Source organism: Rattus norvegicus, chromosome 7 (genome assembly GCF_036323735.1).
Source record: "Rattus norvegicus strain BN/NHsdMcwi chromosome 7, GRCr8, whole genome shotgun sequence".
NCBI classification, from domain to species: domain Eukaryota; kingdom Metazoa; phylum Chordata; class Mammalia; order Rodentia; family Muridae; genus Rattus; species Rattus norvegicus.
In genome coordinates, this window is record NC_086025.1 from 118,848,886 (window position 1) to 118,867,157 (window position 18,272).

Consider the following 18,272-nt stretch of genomic DNA (forward strand, 5'->3'; position numbering starts at 1 on the left):
AGAGCTGACCCTGCCAAATGCAATGTGTCAAGGAATGTCCTCCAAGAATGGTCCACAAAAAACACACTCTTAGGTCGTGGTATATCTATGGCCACAGGCATCAGGATGAACAAATGCGACTTCAAACGCTTCCAACTTCCTCTGGCTAATTTTTCCCAGCTCACTGTCTGGGCCTGGTAACCAAGCTCCCATCCCTAGTCCCAATCAGCTAATCGAGCCGCTAGGGAAAGCCTTATTGAGCATCAGTCCATTCTGCTTTGTCCTCCACTGGGCTCTGCACCCACCAGGCCCTCAGCAGCCTCAGACATTTTCACCAGGAACACCCGCTGGGGACATCTAGTCTGTCTAGAATTCAGTGAGAACGTGTTGACAGCCCTGTCTCTCTAGCGGGTAAACATGAGGAGCCAGCTGCAGACATAGCATCTCGTCTTTATGTGCCCAGGAACGCCTTTGAGACCTCAAGCCCGAGCTGGGGCAGTTTCTGGTGCAGCTGACCCAGGAGCACCAGCTGAGCAAAGAAGAAAAGTTGCAAGAGCAGCCAGTGATAGCTGGGAAGCCCAATACACCCAATTCATCACTGACCTATCTGGGACGCGCCGCCACCTAGTGTTTCTCTGTCAATCTGCCGCGCGGAACCCGAAAGTCGGCGGAACACTGGGTGAGCGGAGCACGTTTCCGACCAGGTGAAGAGTGAGGACGCTCCTCGGAGGCTGGAACTTCCGGCGTATCGTGCACGCAGCCAGAAAGCTGCTGGGAGGAGTTGCGGTGTGTGCAGATGTCGGCGTTGCGGCACGTCGTGTGTGCCCTGTCTGGCGGCGTGGACAGCGCGGTGGCCGCGCTGCTGTTACGGCGGAGAGGTGAGGCCAGGGTTCCTCACTGGGGACAGGAGCTTGGCTCCTCCAGGTCCGAGGCCTGGCCTCTGCAGACTCCGCGGGCCTCCAGTCAAGGACCGCCAACTACTGCTGACAAAAATCACTCCTGTGTTCTCCTTTGTTGGATGACAAACTTCGCTCTGAACAGCTACCAGTTCTTCCTGACTTCTAGACGTAGCCCATGGGTCCTTAGGTTCGGATCTCATTCCAGCTACCCGTCTAAATCCCTTCTGCTGTGTGGCCCCCTACCTTATTTCAACCTCTTTCCGCATTCACCTGGCAGTTTTTAATGGAGCCTCAGCCGTGAATTACCTTCCCCGAGACACGTGCTGTGCAGAGGTGCGGGCAAGAAGCCTGGACTTTGGCAAGTTAACTAATCACCCCTTAGAAAAGTGGGATGACCCGTAATTTAGGGTGACTGGAACGATTAAATGACATAGTATGTATTGAAAGGGTTAGCCATGAAATATGAGATACGTCGGAAAGCTGGAGGGATTCTTTTATAATCACAGCTGCTATGACAGTAAAAGAGCCACAGAATACACGTGTGTACTATGTTGAGAAAGGAAGAAGGAAGTGCAGGATTTCTCTACAAAGAACTGGCTGCAGTAACACAGGCAGGAGTCAGAGGAGGGAGTGCTGGCCAGAATGGGATGTAACGAAGAGAATTTGAGGTAATGTGGAGCAGACAGTGTGAGTCTTTCTGAAAGTTTCCAATGAGGAATCTTAACTAGATGCTCTGGGAAATGGAATAGGTTGACCCCATTCTTCCAGATTTATCATTTTATTACTTAGGGAAGATAAACTGCCGGCTAGTTTTTATGTCACTTAAAAACTCTGTGGCAGGTATTAGGGTCCTCTGGGAAAAGGGAACCTCAACTGAGAAAGTGTCATCGAACTGGCCTGTAGGCTAGTCAGTGGGGGCGTTCTCTTATAATTGATGTAGGAAGCCTCATCCCATTGTGGATAATGTTATCCCTGGGCTGGTGGTCCTAGGTTGTATAAGAAAACAGGCTGAGCAAGCCAAGGGAACAAACCAATAAGCAGTGTTCTTTTTATGACCTATGATTCAATTATTCCTGCCTCCAGGTTCCTGACCTGAGTTTCTGGCTGGCTTCCCCTAGTGATAGACTGTGATCTTCAGGGCCAAATAAACCCTTTCCTCTCCAAGTTGTTCTTGGTCATGGTGTTGATCATAACAATAGAAACCTAGCCAAAACATAGGCTCTCGGGGTTGGGGATTTAGCTCAGTGGTAGAGCGCTTGCCTAGCAAGCGCAAGGCCCTGGGTTCGGTCCCCAGCTCCGAAAAAAAAAAAGAAAAAAAAAAAAAACATAGGCTCTCTCCCCTCAGGCTGCTACATCTTACCTTTACCCTTCCTTGGATTTCTTTCATGAAAGGAACTAATGGACATATCAGTATCAGAGGGGGGAAAAATCCTCTCATTTTGGCATTGAGGGCTCTTAGAGGCGATGCCCCATCCTGCAATCTGTAGAAAGCTGACCAGTCCTTGAGTGCCTGTCCCCCTGCAAGTGGGTCTTGTCTCTTTGTGAGACAGCTGACCAGGCAGTTGTGGCTCTGTGTAGAGTTTGTTCGTGCTGCAAGCTTATGGGTTTTGGGCCCTCCCCGGGCATCGTACTAGCTCTTGGGATACAGGATTGCATCATGCTGTATCTCTGCGTTAGTAAGTTAAGTGTAAGACTAGGTCAAGAGCTGAGCCCTGGCATGGTTAATCTGCAGTAGAGCAGTCCAGTGCCTCCAGACACAAAAAAGGATCTCATCCCATACCAGGCTGTGTGTAACGTTAATTAGAGTGTGTCAGCAAAACCCCTGGAGTTTTCGGGAGAAGGGGAGTAATCTTGAGCCTTTTAATACAATGCCCCGTCTTTCCTTACATTCAACTTATTAAAGAGAAACAGGGTTTTGATGCAGGGTGAACACCTGTGAGTTTTCTGAGACACTGGAGGGCCAGTGCTGGCCTGTGTGGTATTTGGTTGGGTATTTGTCACAGTAGAAAAGATAGATCATGAACTATGAGGATGATAGAGCCCCGTGGAATAGCCAACACTTTCATATAAAGGTTTGGTGTTGAGAATTGAACCCAGGGCTTCACCTAAGCTAAGGATGAGCTTTCCCCGGAGGTACACCCTCTGGGCGATAAAATCCCAATAATTTAACTGTCTTTATATTTGATGGCTTAGAATGTAAAATTTTGTCTTAGTAACTGGATAACTTATTATTTTTTTTTTTTTGGTTCTTTTTTTTTTTCGGAGCTGGGGACCGAACCCAGGGCCTTGCGCTTCCTAGGTAAGCGCTCTACCACTGAGCTAAATCCCCAGCCCCTGGATAACTTATTTTAAAGTGAGTTTATTTTAAAAATAACTGAATGATAATTATCTTAAAAATATTTTAAATTCTATATGTGTGGATGTTTGGCAACATGTACTTCTGTAACACCATGTGGTGTTAAGGCCAGCCAGAGAAGGCATTAGATCTCCTGAATTGGAGATAAAGGTGGCTGTGACCTGCCATGTCGGTGCTGGGAATTGAACTTGGGTCTGCTAGAGTATCAGCAAGTGCTCTTAACCCCAGAGCTATCTCTCCAGCCCTGATTTAAAAAAAAAAAAAAAAAAAAAAAAAAACAGAAAAAGCAAAAAAAGCCAATCTTGATATGTAGTTTGGGATTAATCTCTTAAGTATCTTCCTGCCCTGGCCTTCCAAATACTGGAACCATAGGTGTGTGTCACCACATCTGGCTGGATGATGGCTGGTATTTGCATTGGGATCTGAGTTTCTTCTCACCATTCAATCGTTCAGCACATACCTGATACACCCCTGCTGTGTGTTACACACTGTATTGATACACTGTATTGATACACAACATGGGAGAAAGCTCCTTTTACTTACCTGGGGGACACTGACAAGTTCAGTGCACAGTGTACTACAAGGTGGGGCCTTACCAGAACCAGTGCAGTGAGGGATAAAGGGAAGAAGCGCCCACAAGTATTTCACTAAAATGTACCAGGCCCTAGGCCACAAGACAGGCTTGGACTGCCGTTCAAAGCATACAGAGACACTGGGGTTGGGTGTACGGTGTGTCAAAACTGCCTGGAACACACAAGTCCCTGCTTTTTACCCTAACTTCTCTCTTCAGGTTACCAGGTGACAGGGGTATTTATGAAGAACTGGGACTCGCTGGATGAGCAGGGCATTTGTGCTGCTGACAAGGACTGTGAAGATGCGTATAAAGTGTGTCAGATCTTAGACATCCCTTTCCACCAGGTGTCCTATGTGAAGGAGTATTGGAATGATGTATTCAGGTGAGTGCAGGACGCTGCATGAGCAGGATTTATTGTGCTGTGAAGCTTTTCCGAGGGAGGTTGGTTGGAAACAGTCAGTGCTTCTCCATAGAGGTGGCCAAGACTGCTGAAGTTGGGGCACCAGGGACCTGGCCCACAGTACCCTCACACTCTTTCTTAGGATATTTCCCACCTGCTGGAGGTTTCACTAATGCTTTTCTGAACCGTGGCTGGAGGAGTTGAAGGCCGAGACCTGCCCAGAGGTGCTGGGAGATAAGTGTCAGTCAGTCCCTATATACCATGTGTACGTGTTTATAAGAATGTTCTAGGGGTTGGGGATTTAGCTCAGTGGTAGAGCGCTTGCCTAGCAAGTGCAAGGCCCTGGGTTCAGTCCTCAGCTCCAAAAAAAAAAAAAAAAAAAAAAAAAGAATGTTCTAATGAGGATTTTTTGTGGTTTTTTTGTTTTTTATCAACTTGACAAAAGCCAGGATGATGTGAGGAGAGGGAGTTTCAACTGAGAAAATAACAGGCAAGTCTGTGGACTGTTTTCTTGATTAACAATAGCTGTGGGAGGACATAGCCTAGCAAAGGGCAGGCGGTCCCAGTCTGTATAAGAAAGCAGGCTGAGCAAACCATGGGATGCAAGCCAGGAAGCAGCATCCTCCATGACCTCGACATCAGCTCCCGCCCTGCTTGAGTTCCTGTCCTGACTTCCCATAAACGTAGACTGTGGCCAGGACATGTGAGCCAAATGAACCCCGTCCTTCCCCAGTTGCTTTTGGCCACGGTCTTTATCACAGCAACAGAAAGCAAGGTGAGGCAGGAGGTGGGAAGGGACGAGTTCTGTGAGGCACTGCCCTGGCCTTTTGAAAACAAGAAATAGCCAGGAAAACTTTCATCCGATCAAACACTGTATTATGTTTATCATGTGCAGCGTCCAAGAGTGCACCATGGCCCTGCTGTACAGGAGCTGGCTGTCTAGTTGGGTGAAAGGCTCCTCACCAGAGGTGGTGATGGTGGAGGGCATTCCCTGGTTGAGAAGAGGGAGCATGGTGTGGCATGGGGTGTGGGCTGGCAGCCTCATAGAAGAGGAGGGGCCTGAGCAGCATCAAGTAGGGCTTGAATAGTGGCTGTTATGTGATGCAGGAAAGCCGGGGTGAGCAGGGAGAGTGCCCCTCCTCCATCTCAGGAACGTGTGACGTTTGCCTAGCCACTTACTTCTTCCTGCGGAGAAAGACGTCCAGGGCTAGTTTCTGGTGAACCCTGGCAATGTTTGGAAGTCTTTGCACATGTCAGAGACAACAGGCCATGTTCACCCTTGCCTCAAGAGGCCTCAGACTCAGCGTTGCCACTTAGAAGACCTTGGACAATTTATTTGGTTTTTCTAAGTCTCAGTTTTCTTTAAATTAAGGAAAATGCCAATACCTGCCAGGAACATTATAGAAATGAGTTGAGGTCATATGAGGTTCTAGAACGGTGCCTGCCCGTTTACAAGTGTCTTGGGTATTTTCTGTTGCTATGAGAAAACACTGTGACCAAACAACTAATGGAAAGAGTTTATTCCAGGGGGCTAAAAGCCCATCATGGCACCAGGAACAGTAGCAGAGAATGAACTGGGAACAGCACGTGGCTTTTAAAACCTTGAAATCACTGCCAATGACGCACTTCCTCCACCAGGGCCACACCTCCTAAGCCTACACAAACAGCACTGTCAATGGGGACCAAGTACTCACACATCTGAGACTATGGGGGCCGTCCTCATTCAAATGTGAGTTCTAAGGAGTCACTTGATATAGCAGGAAAATGGTCGGTAGTGAAGCTCTCACATGGTCTCAAAGTACAGTCTTGGAATAATAAAGAGTAATTCAACATTAAACATGCACCTTAACTCACTTGTGTTTAAGGAATGCATCACTTAGATCTGAGTTTTCTGTTAATCCAGTGACTTTCTGAACGAGTATGAGAAGGGAAGGACCCCGAACCCCGACATCAGCTGCAACAAGCACATCAAGTTCAGCTGCTTTCACCATTATGCTGTGGACAATCTTGGTAAGGGATTGACGGTTCTTCACTTGCTCCTTAAAGTCATAGCTTTTGTCCGTCAGAACGAAAGTGCTCACTGAAGAAGAAAACTTCCCAGTTCAGCATGAACATTAGGAGAGGGTGCCCTCCACCATGGGCAGGCGCATCTGAGAGAAGCTGTGTTTGGCCACTGACCTAAAGGCTAAAAGGCTGCAGTGGCCTAAGCAGAGGACTCTCAGGAAGTAGGAATCAGATCTAAATCAGTCATGACTTGGGAAGGCTCATCAGTGAGGAGAACAGAAATGGTAGGAGTGGAAACCTGCGGGTCATCTGTGTCCGCTGGAACATGGGAAGTGTGTGTCTGTCAAACAGAAAGTGATGGCACACGCTTGTAATCCTCTTGGTGAGGCTGAGGCAGGACTGTTGTGTGTGAGGCCAGCCAAGCTTCCTAGCAAATTCTAAGCCCTGCCCCAGGGAAGGAAGGAAGACAGGCACCTGGGCAGGCCGGCAGGCTGTCCTGGCCACACCCAGGAGAGCACAAGATGAGAGTCAGTGGACTGCTCACGGAGCAGCCGGCCAGGACCCACGAGCTCGTGTGCCATTTCACTGCACTGTGAAGGAGAATACTGCTCAAACTGAGAGGTGGCACAGTCTCGAGTACAGCTGCAGGAGCCCAAGACACCTAGCCTTTTTTAAAATTAAGTATCTTATTTATTTACATTTCAACTAACACCTAGCTTCTTAAATGCATTTGTGCGAGGTTCAGCCAGGCTAGACGTAATGCCCTAGATGTAATCTGTGTCACATCCTACCTGGTTCCCTGTTGCAGCATCTCCCTACATCTCTGGGTCCCTATTTGTTCTGAGTTTGAAGCCTGCAACTAGAACCCACCTGAGGGTCAAACATTTGAAGTCTAGGCTTCTGAGGTATTATGGTTTCTCTTAGAAGAACCCACACTTCTTGTAGTGTAGCTGAAGGTCCTTAAGGAAATGTTCTGTGAGAAAATGCAGTGTTGTGTCCTGAAGGCCCTCATTGAATGCTTTGCATCAGCACTAATTCAAAGCTCCTGACTTAGCCGAGCAGTCCAGCTGTGCAGCTCTGACTCAGCCCCCTGCAGTACTGACACCAGAACTCAGGTAGACAGGAGAGGTGAAGAATATTGAGTAGTCCTTCCGTCCGATAAAATAATGCACACTTACTAAAAATGGCTGACAGTGAAGAAGGAGGGACAGTGTATCGATGGTTTCACACCAGAATCAAAGAAGTGAGACTGAGGGTGTCTGTCAGGAGCCATCTAGGATAGGCTAAGGCTAGCAGGTGGCCTTCCTGGAGATGGGCCACTGTTTTTTGCATGGTTGCTCTATGAGGCAAGGTCCCAAAGAGGCTTCATCTCAGAATTGCTTTTCGCAGCTGATATGCCTTTGCTGTCATTATTTAATTAATGTAATGATGTCTGCCCATTAGCCTGCCCCATTGAGCAGATTTCCTGCAGATGAACATGAAGATGAACTTTTATGAATTAATGCTGTTTAGATGAATTAATGATTGTATAGAATTCCTGATTTGATTCAAATCTTAGGAAGAAAGTTTTAAGAGTTGGTTCTAATAGTTTTGCTAGAAAGATATAGTAAAATCAAATTAGAATCAAGGGTAGAATGGGTCTGCTCATAATAGTAAGTAAAGGCTACATGGTAAGAAATATAATAATTACACTAAGAAGAGATATAGGCATGGGACAAATTTGTGTTCGAGGAAAAGCATTCAGGTCCAAGGATGAAGCCACAGGTGTGGACTACAAGACAAAGCCACATGAATCTATTGCTTTGGATTTACAGTAAGCATGTAATGAGAACGGAACAGGGCTGTGGATTTAACATCACCATCATTCTGTAACTCTCATTTTGTGTAATGTGTTATCTATGAGGTAATTTTCCAAAGAAGTTTTTTCTGAATGGTTTAAAAAGGCCAGAGAAAAGAAAGATGACATGATATGGTGGCTTGGGGACCTCTGCCCCATCTATCCATCCATCCATCCATCCATCCATCCATCCATCCATCCATCCATCCATCCATCCAAATGATGTCTGTTTATCTATATGTAGGTAAATGTGTATGTATGTACGTGTGCATGAATGCTTGTGAAGTTAACTGAGACAGAAGGTTGGGCCTGGCCACAGCAGGTGCATGAATCTATACGTGTCTATGCAAATTTGCTTGTGTAAAGAATCTTAATTCTTTTCCTTTTCTTCCTCTCTGGTTCACAAAGAGTTAACCAGTTTCTCTGGAGACTCCACTCCTAACCCCAGTAAGAAAAAGGTGATAATTGCTGTGAAGCCATTGGCTTCTGGTCCCAGTATAACTGAGAATCAAAGAGAGTAAATATTTTTAATACTAAGCAACCTTTACAGTGGCAAAACCAAGTTTTACCCCCACCACACCCTGCCCAGTCGGCTACCTTCCAGTGGGTCACACTGTCCTCTGTGTACCTCTGTGGTTATCTGTAAGCGCCATTCCCATGGGGGCTGCAGCATCAGAATTCACCCCGTGTCCTCCTGCTGTTGAATATTTTGGTTTTTAGTGTTTCCTTAGTTGTAAAAACTGATACCTTTTTTGTACTTAAATCTTTATGTGCCTAGACAAGACTGAGTGAATGGACTGAGTCTGACTTTGTGAAGGCTCTTTAAAGATGTGAGGTTCTATTAGCTCACATTAGGAGTTGAAGGGAGCCTGCCTGCCCAGTGAGCTGTCTCTCTGGCCTCTGTGTCCAAGGCAGCTAGTCTGCTGTGTATGTTTCAGTGAGGCTTGTTATGCGGGCTTCTTTATCTAGGCTGGTATCCTAGTTCACTTTCTATTGCTGTGATAAAAAACATGACCAGAAGCTACTTACGGAAGGTTTATTGGCTCACATCCCAATCACAGTCCATTACTAGGGGAAGCCAAGGAACGTTGCTTACTGGCTACTCCCCATGGCTTGTTCAGCCTGCTTTCTTATATGACACAGGACTATCTTCACAGGGATAGTGCTGCCCATATCCGTCATTTATCAAGAAAATGTCCCTGGGGTTGGGGATTTGGCTCAGTGGTAGAGCACTTGCCTAACAAGCGCAAGGCCCTGGGTTCGGTCCCCAGCTCCAAAAAAAAAGAAAAAGAAAAGAAAATGTCCCACAAGCTGGGTAGAGTGGCACATGCCATTAGTCCTAGCATTTGGGAGACAGTTCAGGACAAGCCTGGTATATAGTAAGTTTCAGGACAGCACTATGTAGAGAGACCCTGACTCAAAAAGAAAGAAAGAAAGGAAGCGAGGGAGGGAGGGAAAGGAAAGGAAAGGGAAAAAAAGGCCACACATACTTTCCTAAAGCCAGTCTGATGGAGATTTTTAAAAATTCATTTAATTTTTTTTAAGTGCATTGGTGTGAGGGTATCAGATCCTTTGGAACTGGAGTTACAGATAGCTATGAGCTGCCATGTGGGTGCTGGCTGGGAATTGAACCCAGGTCCTTTGGAAGAGCAAACAGTTCTCTTAACCACTAATCCAACTTTCTAGCCCCAAGACATTCTTAATTAAGAATTCTCTTTCCAAGTGACTCCAGTTTGTATCGAGTTTTCAAAAACCCTCTGGTACCACTGCCAGTAAGTGCCCCTCACACTGGACCCTTGTGTTTTGAAAACCCTCCAGGAGCAGATGCTGTTGCCACTGGCCACTATGCAAGGACGTCCCTGGAGGATGAGGAAGTCTTTGAGCAAAAGCACACTAAGAGACCAGATGGACTGTTCAGGAATCGATTTGAAGTCAGAAATCGTAAGTTCGCATGTGTGGTCAGAGCTGTAATTCTATGAGCACAGGATACTTAGAAGGATGGCAGGAGCCAGGTCAGAGCACCCAGCCCCCACCCAGCCCCCACCCAGCCCCCACCCAGCCCCCACCCAGCCCCGGGTCTCCCACTGAGCTGGTTTGTTTAGTTCACATTTGCAATGGCACAAGCAGAGCAGGGTTGCTTCCCCAAGGTCTTGTGGTTGAGCATTGAGATGTCCTGGTTGGGAGCCAGGGTGAGCGCTGAGGAAGATGAACCAGAAACTTACCATCTAGGTTATTGCATGTTCATAACCTGAACTTCCAAAATATTTGGGAAAATCTTTGACAGTGATGATGGTCTTAACAGGGTCCCAAGCAGATGGAGAGCCATTTCCCGTCTTGAATAGGGACATCTGCTCGTGCCGAGGACAGGCTCCCTTTTGTCTGTTCCCTACTTGTTCTGGTTCTCCCCAAAGAGTCAAGCACTATGTTGACTGACTTCCTGTGGTGGTTTAATAGTGTCTTGGTTTTCAGTGTGTGTTTTAGGCTACGAAACGAAAGCTTTTTTTGTGGATCTTGTCTAAGTCCTAGGAGATCGTGCAAGTGGAGCAGAACAGATCTTGGGTTTGGGGGAGGCTGCAGTTGGGGACCTGAGAAACCAGCTGCTTTGCATGTGAACATGGTGCAGTGCCTGGCGGAACAGATAGAATGGCAGGGTCCTGGAAACAAATGGTCTCTGGACCAGATGTGGCTCCTCCTACTCTTTTCCTCTATGACACTTTTGCTAGTGTTACCAGCTTCCTGTTCTAAAGTCACTCAGAAGGTAGATGTGGGACACATACCTGTAATGTCCCCTTAGGAGGCTCAAAACAGTCACAAGGATCCAGGACAAAGTAACTCAGAACCAAGAGGAAATGCACACCAACACTATTTGAGAGCATTTTGCTTTGAAACAGATTGAATTGTAGTCTTATTCCAGCATTGTTCTTGACAGACAAAGTAGCAGGGCAGAAATGGGAGGCAGCCCATCTCAGCACAGCCTTCCAGCACCAGTGTCATCACAGCCAGACCTTAGTTGTCACTGTAATGGTGGGGGATATTCTCCATTACAAGGAGATGTGAAAGCCAGTGGTTGGAAACATGGGCAGTACGATGCGTCCCACTGACTGCTATACAATGTGTGCCGTGGCTTTAAACTTGTGGAGCTGGAGAAATGGGGTTCAGTCCCTGCAGCCTATGCTAAAACGCCAGGGATGGTGGTATGTACATATATTCCCAATGCTGGGGAGACAGAGATAGGCTAGATGGTCTAGCCTGGTTGGTGAGTTCTGAGCCAATGAGAGACCATTTCAAAAAAGAAGTGTGTGTCGCCTGAGGAACAGCCGATGAGGATGTCATCTGACTTCCACATGTGTGTACTGACACGGACAGACTCTCAGATGCATGCACACACGCAAAATTGAGCTGGCGTATGTGGAGTGTTCTCGATTTCACTAATGGGATGTCTCCTAGTACTATATGAGGAACAGGGGGAGAAGCAGATCTGCCCATCAGCCCACCAGCTCACAGACATGAGTGGAACTGACTGACTGACTGGGAAATTTACTTGGCACCTTCTCAGGCTCAAAAGTCACCAGGGCCTCTGCCACTTACGCCCGTGTATATGCAATAAGAATTCTTGGGCTGGAGAGATGGCTCAGTGGTTAAGAGCACTGTCTGCTCTTCCAGAGGTCCTGAGTTCAATTCCCAGCAACACATGGTGGCTCACAGCCATCTGTAATGAGATCTGGTGCCCTCTTCTGGTCTGCAGGCAAGCATGCAGGTGGAACTCTGTATACATAATAAATAAATCTTTAAAAAAATTCTTTACAGTTATGTGGAGAACGTTAGAGACTAGAGCAAGGATGCGAACACTGGTCTGGACGTGTAGTAAAGCTGTTTGCACAGAGGAGGCGCGTTCTACAGAGCCTGTCTCCACTGAGGCTGGGCTGAAGGCCAGAGCCTGGTGTGTTTTCTTTGCAAACTTCGTACTTGCAGTTGTTACGCAAACACGCTGCTGACGCCAGTTCAGCACCATTCTGGATGAACGGTCCTGCCCAGTCCCAGCTGTGCTAGAGTTACGAAGACCAGTGCTTCTTACTGTACTGTTTTTTCATGTTTTCTCATACAGTGTTCACTGTTTGAAAGTCTTGTGTGTAGAATGGACATTCCTTGTATTGTTCCCAGCAAACGAACAGGGCCAGAGTTTCCCGTGCACTAGGCATGCTGGTAGTTTTCTCCCACAGTGTTCGAGGTGGGTTTGCTTTTAGCAGGCTTGGGGTAACGGCTCACACAGAAGGGCATTAAAGCAAAGAGCCATTATCTGTGTTCCAGCAATGACTTTTGTTCTTTACTTTTGGCAGCCGTAAAACTTCTCCAAGCAGCTGACAGCTTTAAAGACCAGACCTTCTTTCTCAGCCAGGTTTCCCAGGATGCCCTGAGAAGAACCATCTTCCCCCTGGGGGAATTAACAAAAGATTTTGTAAAGAAAATAGCTGCGGAGAATAGACTCCATCATGTGCTTCAGAAGAAAGAGGTAGGAGTGAGCAGCTCGCCATTGATTCGGGAATGTTTCCATTCATGTTGTCATGGTACAGGCAGGGCTGGGCTCTGTGGACCCTATGCCAGGACCCCATTGGGCCAAGCCATAGAGCACAGTTGCAGGTGAGGAGCACCAGAGACCTCGCTTCTCCTTCCTGCTCCCTCTTGTGCCCACTGTGGCTGACTGCTTTCCCAGCAGACATAGTAGCTGGCTTAGCCAGTGGTGAGTGTGGGCAGGGAACAGCCATGCTAGTCCAGCCATGAGGCAGGAGTCTGCAGCAGCTGGACACAGTGCTGCCTATCTAAGGGTACAGTAACAGACAGTTCGTCCCTGCCTTCTCAGAGCTCCTTTAAGGGACCATCACACACCTGCATCTTGGAAACCATGCTGACCCCTGTGGAGGGAGAGCTGGGAGTCTGTGGGAAGCCCCAGTAGGAAAGGTTTGATTAGAAGTTAGCTCGGCTGTAGTCACTACTTACGCCAGGTCTGGGAACACACATGACTGTGCCTTTTATTAGCAAGTCCACATTGCCAAAAAGAATGTTGCCTGCCTGTTTTATGACTTCTCCGTTACTCAGGTGACAGAACTTCTCCCTGGTAGGAACTGAGGGAATCACTGCAGTGTGCAGAGATCCCCGGTCCGTGGCCTTTGTTATAGAGAGACATAAACACTGAGGACAAGCGCAGAGATGCTTGTCCAGAACAGTCCTGGACAGTCAGCTTCTTGTCTGGGCTGTGCAGGGCTTAGCCAGCTTCAGCCTGACTTCCCTGCTGCCCCGAGTTGGCCTGGCCCTGATTCCTGCTTCCGTGGTGGCCCCTGGCTCTCCAGCACTGAGCAGCCTAGATTGTTCTCCTGGAATTGCTCATGGGTTTTCCAACAGTCTAGGTGCAAATGATGCAGTGTGTTTACATCTGCTTTGAAGCCAAACTCGGATAGACAAGACATTCGCTAGGCCCTCAAGTTCTGTTCGTGTCTTCTGGGCTCTGGTGCCTCCTGCCACACAGCCTGCTCTACCCACCCTCCTAGCCCAGCCCAGCTCTGTTCCTGGTTTGGCTTCTCACATCAGGTTGGCCTTCTTCTCGTTCCAGAGCATGGGCATCTGCTTCATTGGTAAGAGAAACCTGGAGCATTTCCTTCTTCAGGTGAGTGTGTCTGACGTGAGTGGCGGTCTGCTCTGGGCTGGGGCTCCAGTAGTGATGAAACCTGTCTTCCAGTATTTGCAGCCTCGGCCTGGGAAGTTTATTTCTATCGAGGATAACAGAGTTCTGGGAACACACAAAGGTGAGTCTGGCCAGCTAACTCCTGACCATTCCATGAAGGGCTCGTAGAGGACTTGAGGGGTCAGCTGGGGTGGGTCATGTTGCATGAGCAGTCACTCTGACAGGAATCTCGTGTGTGTTGTGATGCTGTATCTTGTGAACATTGGCATTAATCCCTAGGTTTAGAGCTAGAGTGAGTGTGTGTGTCTGTGTTACATTACTAAAAGTAAGGTGTTGACGCTGTGGGAGACTGCAGCAGGTGCCCCTGGAGAAAGAATGTAGCTGACTTCACAGCCAGGTGACCGAGGAACATGTGGGTGCCATTCACAGACCCACAGAGCAAGACACCATGACACACTGTGCAGAGTGAGGGCACAGTGGGAACAGAGGCAGCATGCTTCCTGAGACGATGTCGTCTGACCTGTGGGACTAACTGGAAGGACAGGGCACACTTTTTCTTTCTTTGCCATGTATGACCCCTGTGGAGGGAGCAGGGCTCCCTGGGAGTAGGGCGAGACCCAACTGATCTGGGTGTTATGTTGGAGAAGAGGACCTTGCTGGAGACAGTGCTGTTCTTAGCATCCAGCAGTTAGGAGACTTGTGGATCCGCCGATTGCCTCTGCAGGGCACATGCGTTTCTGTGGGGGTAGAGCTAGTGAGCAGGCGGCCTGTCCGTGCAGGAGGTGGGTGTGTGGTACGGATACAAGGAATGTGCCCAGTGAGCATAAGGCCTACTTTGAGAACTGTAGCCCCATGAGGGTCAGAGCCACCAGAGGAAAGCGCTGGCATTTGTGCCAGGTAGTACCATCCTTGTCACTGTTATGTCCCTTGACTCCTGACCCTGAGGCCGGCTGTATACAGGTGGATGGTTAAGGCTATGAGCCCTTCAAGCTGAGAGAATCACAGTTTGAAGTCAGCACGCCCCAGCAGTCCATAACCTCCCATCTGTGAGGCTGAGCTGTGACCTCTGGGATGCTATTTCATAGGTTGGTTCCTATACACATTGGGCCAGAGAGCTAAGATCAGCGGCTTGAGCGAGCCCTGGTACGTGGTGGAGAAGGATGGCACCAAGGGTGACGTGCTTGTGGTGAGTGAGGCTGGCCTTCGCTGTCTAGTGTTCCAATAAAGTGGGCAGTACTGGCATTGCCAAGGGCCTGGAGCAGCAGACCTGCCTCCATAGCTTCCTAGGACGGGTACAAGGTAACAGGCCTTCACCCAAAGGACTCACTAGGCTCCTTTTGCAGCTGACAGTGCACTGGTCACTGCACCCATTCCTAGGGAAGCTGTCCTGTTCTACAGAGGAGGAAGAGACTCAGGGTGGGTAATTTCTCGTGAAGGGGAAGTAGTCTTCGTGCCCAGACAGCTCTCCCACCCACCCCTCCAGGGAAGGGTCCTAGAAGCCGTTGTGGGCTGAGCTTGGTAGGCTAGGACCAGACTGTGCCCTGGGCTACATGGGACCCTGAGTCATTCTGGTGTGTCCTAGGTTCTAGAGCAGAAATTCCGCAAGAGGGCTTTGGAGATGTTGACAGTAGCAAGAGATTTTGGGTTATGAATTTGGTGGAAACAGAAGAGTAGGTGCAGCTGGCATCCTGCCTGTGCATACACAGCATGCCCTAACCCTGATAGTCATGGGATCCAGCTCCCAGGAGTGCAAGGGTGAGAACCCTGCTCAGGGCAGGCTGAGCTGCCAGTGAGTGCAGTCAGACACTGGAGGGTCCACAGGTGCACAGGCCAGACTTCAGCAGACGTCTTCCCAGAAGAGCACGAGAAATGTCTACTCAGGCTTGAATTAAGTGTCTTTAAGCATAAGCTCTGAGAGATACCTGCTGAGAAAAGCCAGAAGGGTTATTGGATCAAGGGCCCACGTGTCTTGTGCTTCTGGGTCTGCCCCAGGGGAGACTTGCCTGCCATAGGCAACACCAGGGTTCATTGGTGCAGAGACTACTGGTAAACCGGTTGTGCATGTAATAACTGCCCAGGTAGGGCCAGCCTTGCACTTCTGGAAGCATGCAGGTAGGTGGGGCCAGCACCCTTCAGCCCCTGCTTTCCTCAGCCAGTTGTTGCTGGTAGAATTCGTGGCCCTTCCAAGAGGCCATTTGTATGTTTGACCTACATCTCTAGGAACACAAAACAGTCTTCAAAGCACAGCAGGGTTGGCCAGAGGTGGGGGAATCTCACCTTTGCCCCTTGCTACTGCCTCATGGCTGCCCCTTCTCTCTTTTCTCATCTGAAAACCAGGGTGAACAAAGCCTTAAGCTAATGAAATGGATTTCTATAATGGGCGGACACAGGAGTGGGGCTGGCTTATAGTTCGTTATGGATGTGCTGTTAGGATTGTTCTTATTGATACCTGCTGAGGGCTTCTTTCCTCAAAGATGTCTGACTGCGCTCTGCAGGCTCCCCGGGTAGACCATCCAGCTCTGTACAGGGACCTGCTGAGGACCAACCGAGTGCACTGGATAGCTGAGGAACCACCTGCAGCCTTGGTCAGAGACAAGATGATGGAGTGCCACTTCCGATTCCGCCACCAGATGGCACTAGGTGACTGGGTAGGAGGGAGCCCTTGTTGCTAAGCTCCCTAGGGTCAGATTAAGCTAAACCGGAGAGACTGTGTATACTTGGCTAGGACCAGTATTTCCTTGAGCACATTGGAAAGTCCCTGTCATTAATATTGTAACTTCAGAATTGCTGAGAAATTGGGTCCCAGTGTGAGGGTTGGGTTACAGTATATTCTGTTCTGAGGCGTCATGGCCATAGCCAGGTCAGCTTTGAGCTGTTTGGGCACTGTCCTATCCTTCAGTAGGCAGGATGTTGGTGACATTGCACCACAGGCTGTTCATTCTCCCAGGGAGGGGCTGTGGTTGGCAGGCCCACGCCCATCTCATGATTCTCCCACAGTGCCCTGTGTGCTGACGCTCAACCAGGATGGCACTGTGTGGGTGACGGCTGTGAAGGCTGTGAGGGGCCTTGCCCTGGGACAGGTGAGTGGTCATTGAGGGGGAATACCCAGTGGAAGGTGGGGGGTGAAGTGTTCTCATTGATCAAGTGCTTTCAGCTGTGCCACACACCCCTCCCCCCCTCCAGTTTGCAGTGTTCTACAAGGGTGAGGAATGCCTCGGCAGTGGGAAAATCCTGCGGTTAGGGCCATCTGCCTACACACTCCAGAAGGGCAAGAACAGAACCAGAGTGGCTCCTGAGGTCTCCAGTGACAGCCCAGGCCTGCACCCCACATCCTGACAATGACAGAATCTGCAGCAGGATGGTCAGTGATGGGCTTTGGTGTGGCCAGAAACAGTGGGCAGGCTGGCTGCAGTCAGGGCAGCCTGAGGAGGGAGTGTCTGCGCTGCTACTCCAGGAAACCAGAAGTACGAGCTGGCACCGGGTCTGCCTCAAGGGCCCTGATGGGGCTGCTCTTCCACAGTGTCCAGAGAAGGCCAGCACAGGAAGAGCAGCAGCAAATAAAACTCTGTCAAAGTCTGACCACTGTGTCTGGGGCTTGTTGGAGGCCAGAGTAGACTGCTGTGGCTGTCCTCCTCACGCTGAGCCTCCAACCATGTGGCACAGCAGGCATGGGAGTGCTGCAGCCCTCTTTCCCCTCCTGGCGCCTGAGCTCTCTGCAAAGGGAAGGCAGTTATCTGATCTGCTCTTGGCCTTTCCTTGTCTGGAATTCTGACCTGTGAGTTAACCCTTCTCTGGCAATGCCCATCTCAGGTGGAAGCCAGTGTTTTCCTGTCAACTTGACACTGGCTTGAAGTGAACACGTGTGAGGAAAAAACACCAGATGACCTTTTCCTGGAGGTATGCATGAGTTAGAGGCCTGGGCTGGCTCTTTTGTGTAGCAAAACCAGGTGGAAACCCAAAGGAAAGGGCTAGTGACGGCCTAGCCAGGGCGCTTACTTAAGATTAGGGTTTTACCCAGGTTGGGCTCAAAAGAGCTCAAGGTGCCACTGGAGTTTTCAAAGCCAAGAAAAATGAGGATAGACAGAGCTCTGAGGTCACAGATGCATGCAGCACCAGGGTGTGGAGAACCAGTCCACCGTGCCGAGAGGATGATGGTGACTGTAGAAAGGGTGCGGTGCAGTGCAGAGCCAGAGTGTAAGGGAAGGTCACTCAAATGCAAGCAGCTCCCCAGGTGTCGCAGAGTGTGAGGAGTGCTCAGATCTGCAGAGGCAGCACTCAGGCACCAGCGGGATGGCAGGAAACAAAACCAGAAGGCCGGTGAAGGAGCTTTGGAAGTGGCTACCCCTGCTTGCCACCCATGTAAGCTGCTGTGTGACCTGCACAGGCCTGTAGCCCCCTCTCCTGAAGGAGCAGAGACAGATTAGTGAGGCTTCCAGTTTACCTGGAAAGCAAGCAAACAAATCCTGAACCCAGGTTCAGAGAGAGACCCTAACGGTCCTGAGGGCACTGATCAGTTTTCTCTACCCAAGCACTGTTTATTTTTTCA

The 18,272-nt window shown here is 49.2% G+C and overlaps 1 protein-coding gene across 5 annotated transcripts; it reads left to right on the forward strand.

The window, feature by feature from the left end:
- The first annotated feature begins 700 nt into the window (after positions 1–700).
- Trmu (tRNA mitochondrial 2-thiouridylase) lies at positions 701–17,305 on the forward strand. Of its 5 annotated transcripts, NM_001135876.1 has the most exons (11): positions 707–857; positions 4,025–4,190; positions 6,112–6,218; positions 9,868–9,990; positions 12,387–12,559; positions 13,655–13,708; positions 13,781–13,847; positions 14,812–14,912; positions 16,222–16,366; positions 16,724–16,806; positions 16,910–17,305. In NM_001135876.1, the coding sequence occupies exons 1-11, from the start codon at positions 776–778 to the stop codon at positions 17,060–17,062; spliced, it is 1,254 nt and encodes a 417-aa protein (NP_001129348.1). In that variant the 5' UTR covers positions 707–775; the 3' UTR covers positions 17,063–17,305. The 5 variants fall into 5 exon arrangements, 4 of the variants coding, with proteins under 4 accessions (NP_001129348.1, NP_001388104.1, XP_038935542.1 ...); XR_005486683.2 differs by having other exon boundaries at positions 701–857; positions 13,655–13,847; positions 16,222–16,374; positions 16,910–16,976; NM_001401175.1 differs by having other exon boundaries at positions 719–857; positions 13,655–13,847.
- Positions 17,306–18,272: the final 967 nt, after the last annotated feature.

Bases quoted from the DNA above. Each gene is read 5' to 3' on its own strand.
- Trmu (NM_001401175.1), top strand. From the start codon at position 776: ATGTCGGCGTTGCGGCACGTCGTGTGTGCCCTGTCTGGCGGCGTGGAC. The intron at 6,219-9,867 runs GTAAGGGATTGA...AAAACCCTCCAG, and splicing joins TTATGCTGTGGACAATCTTG to GAGCAGATGCTGTTGCCACT. The intron at 14,913-16,221 runs GTGAGTGAGGCT...TGCGCTCTGCAG, and splicing joins CCAAGGGTGACGTGCTTGTG to GCTCCCCGGGTAGACCATCC.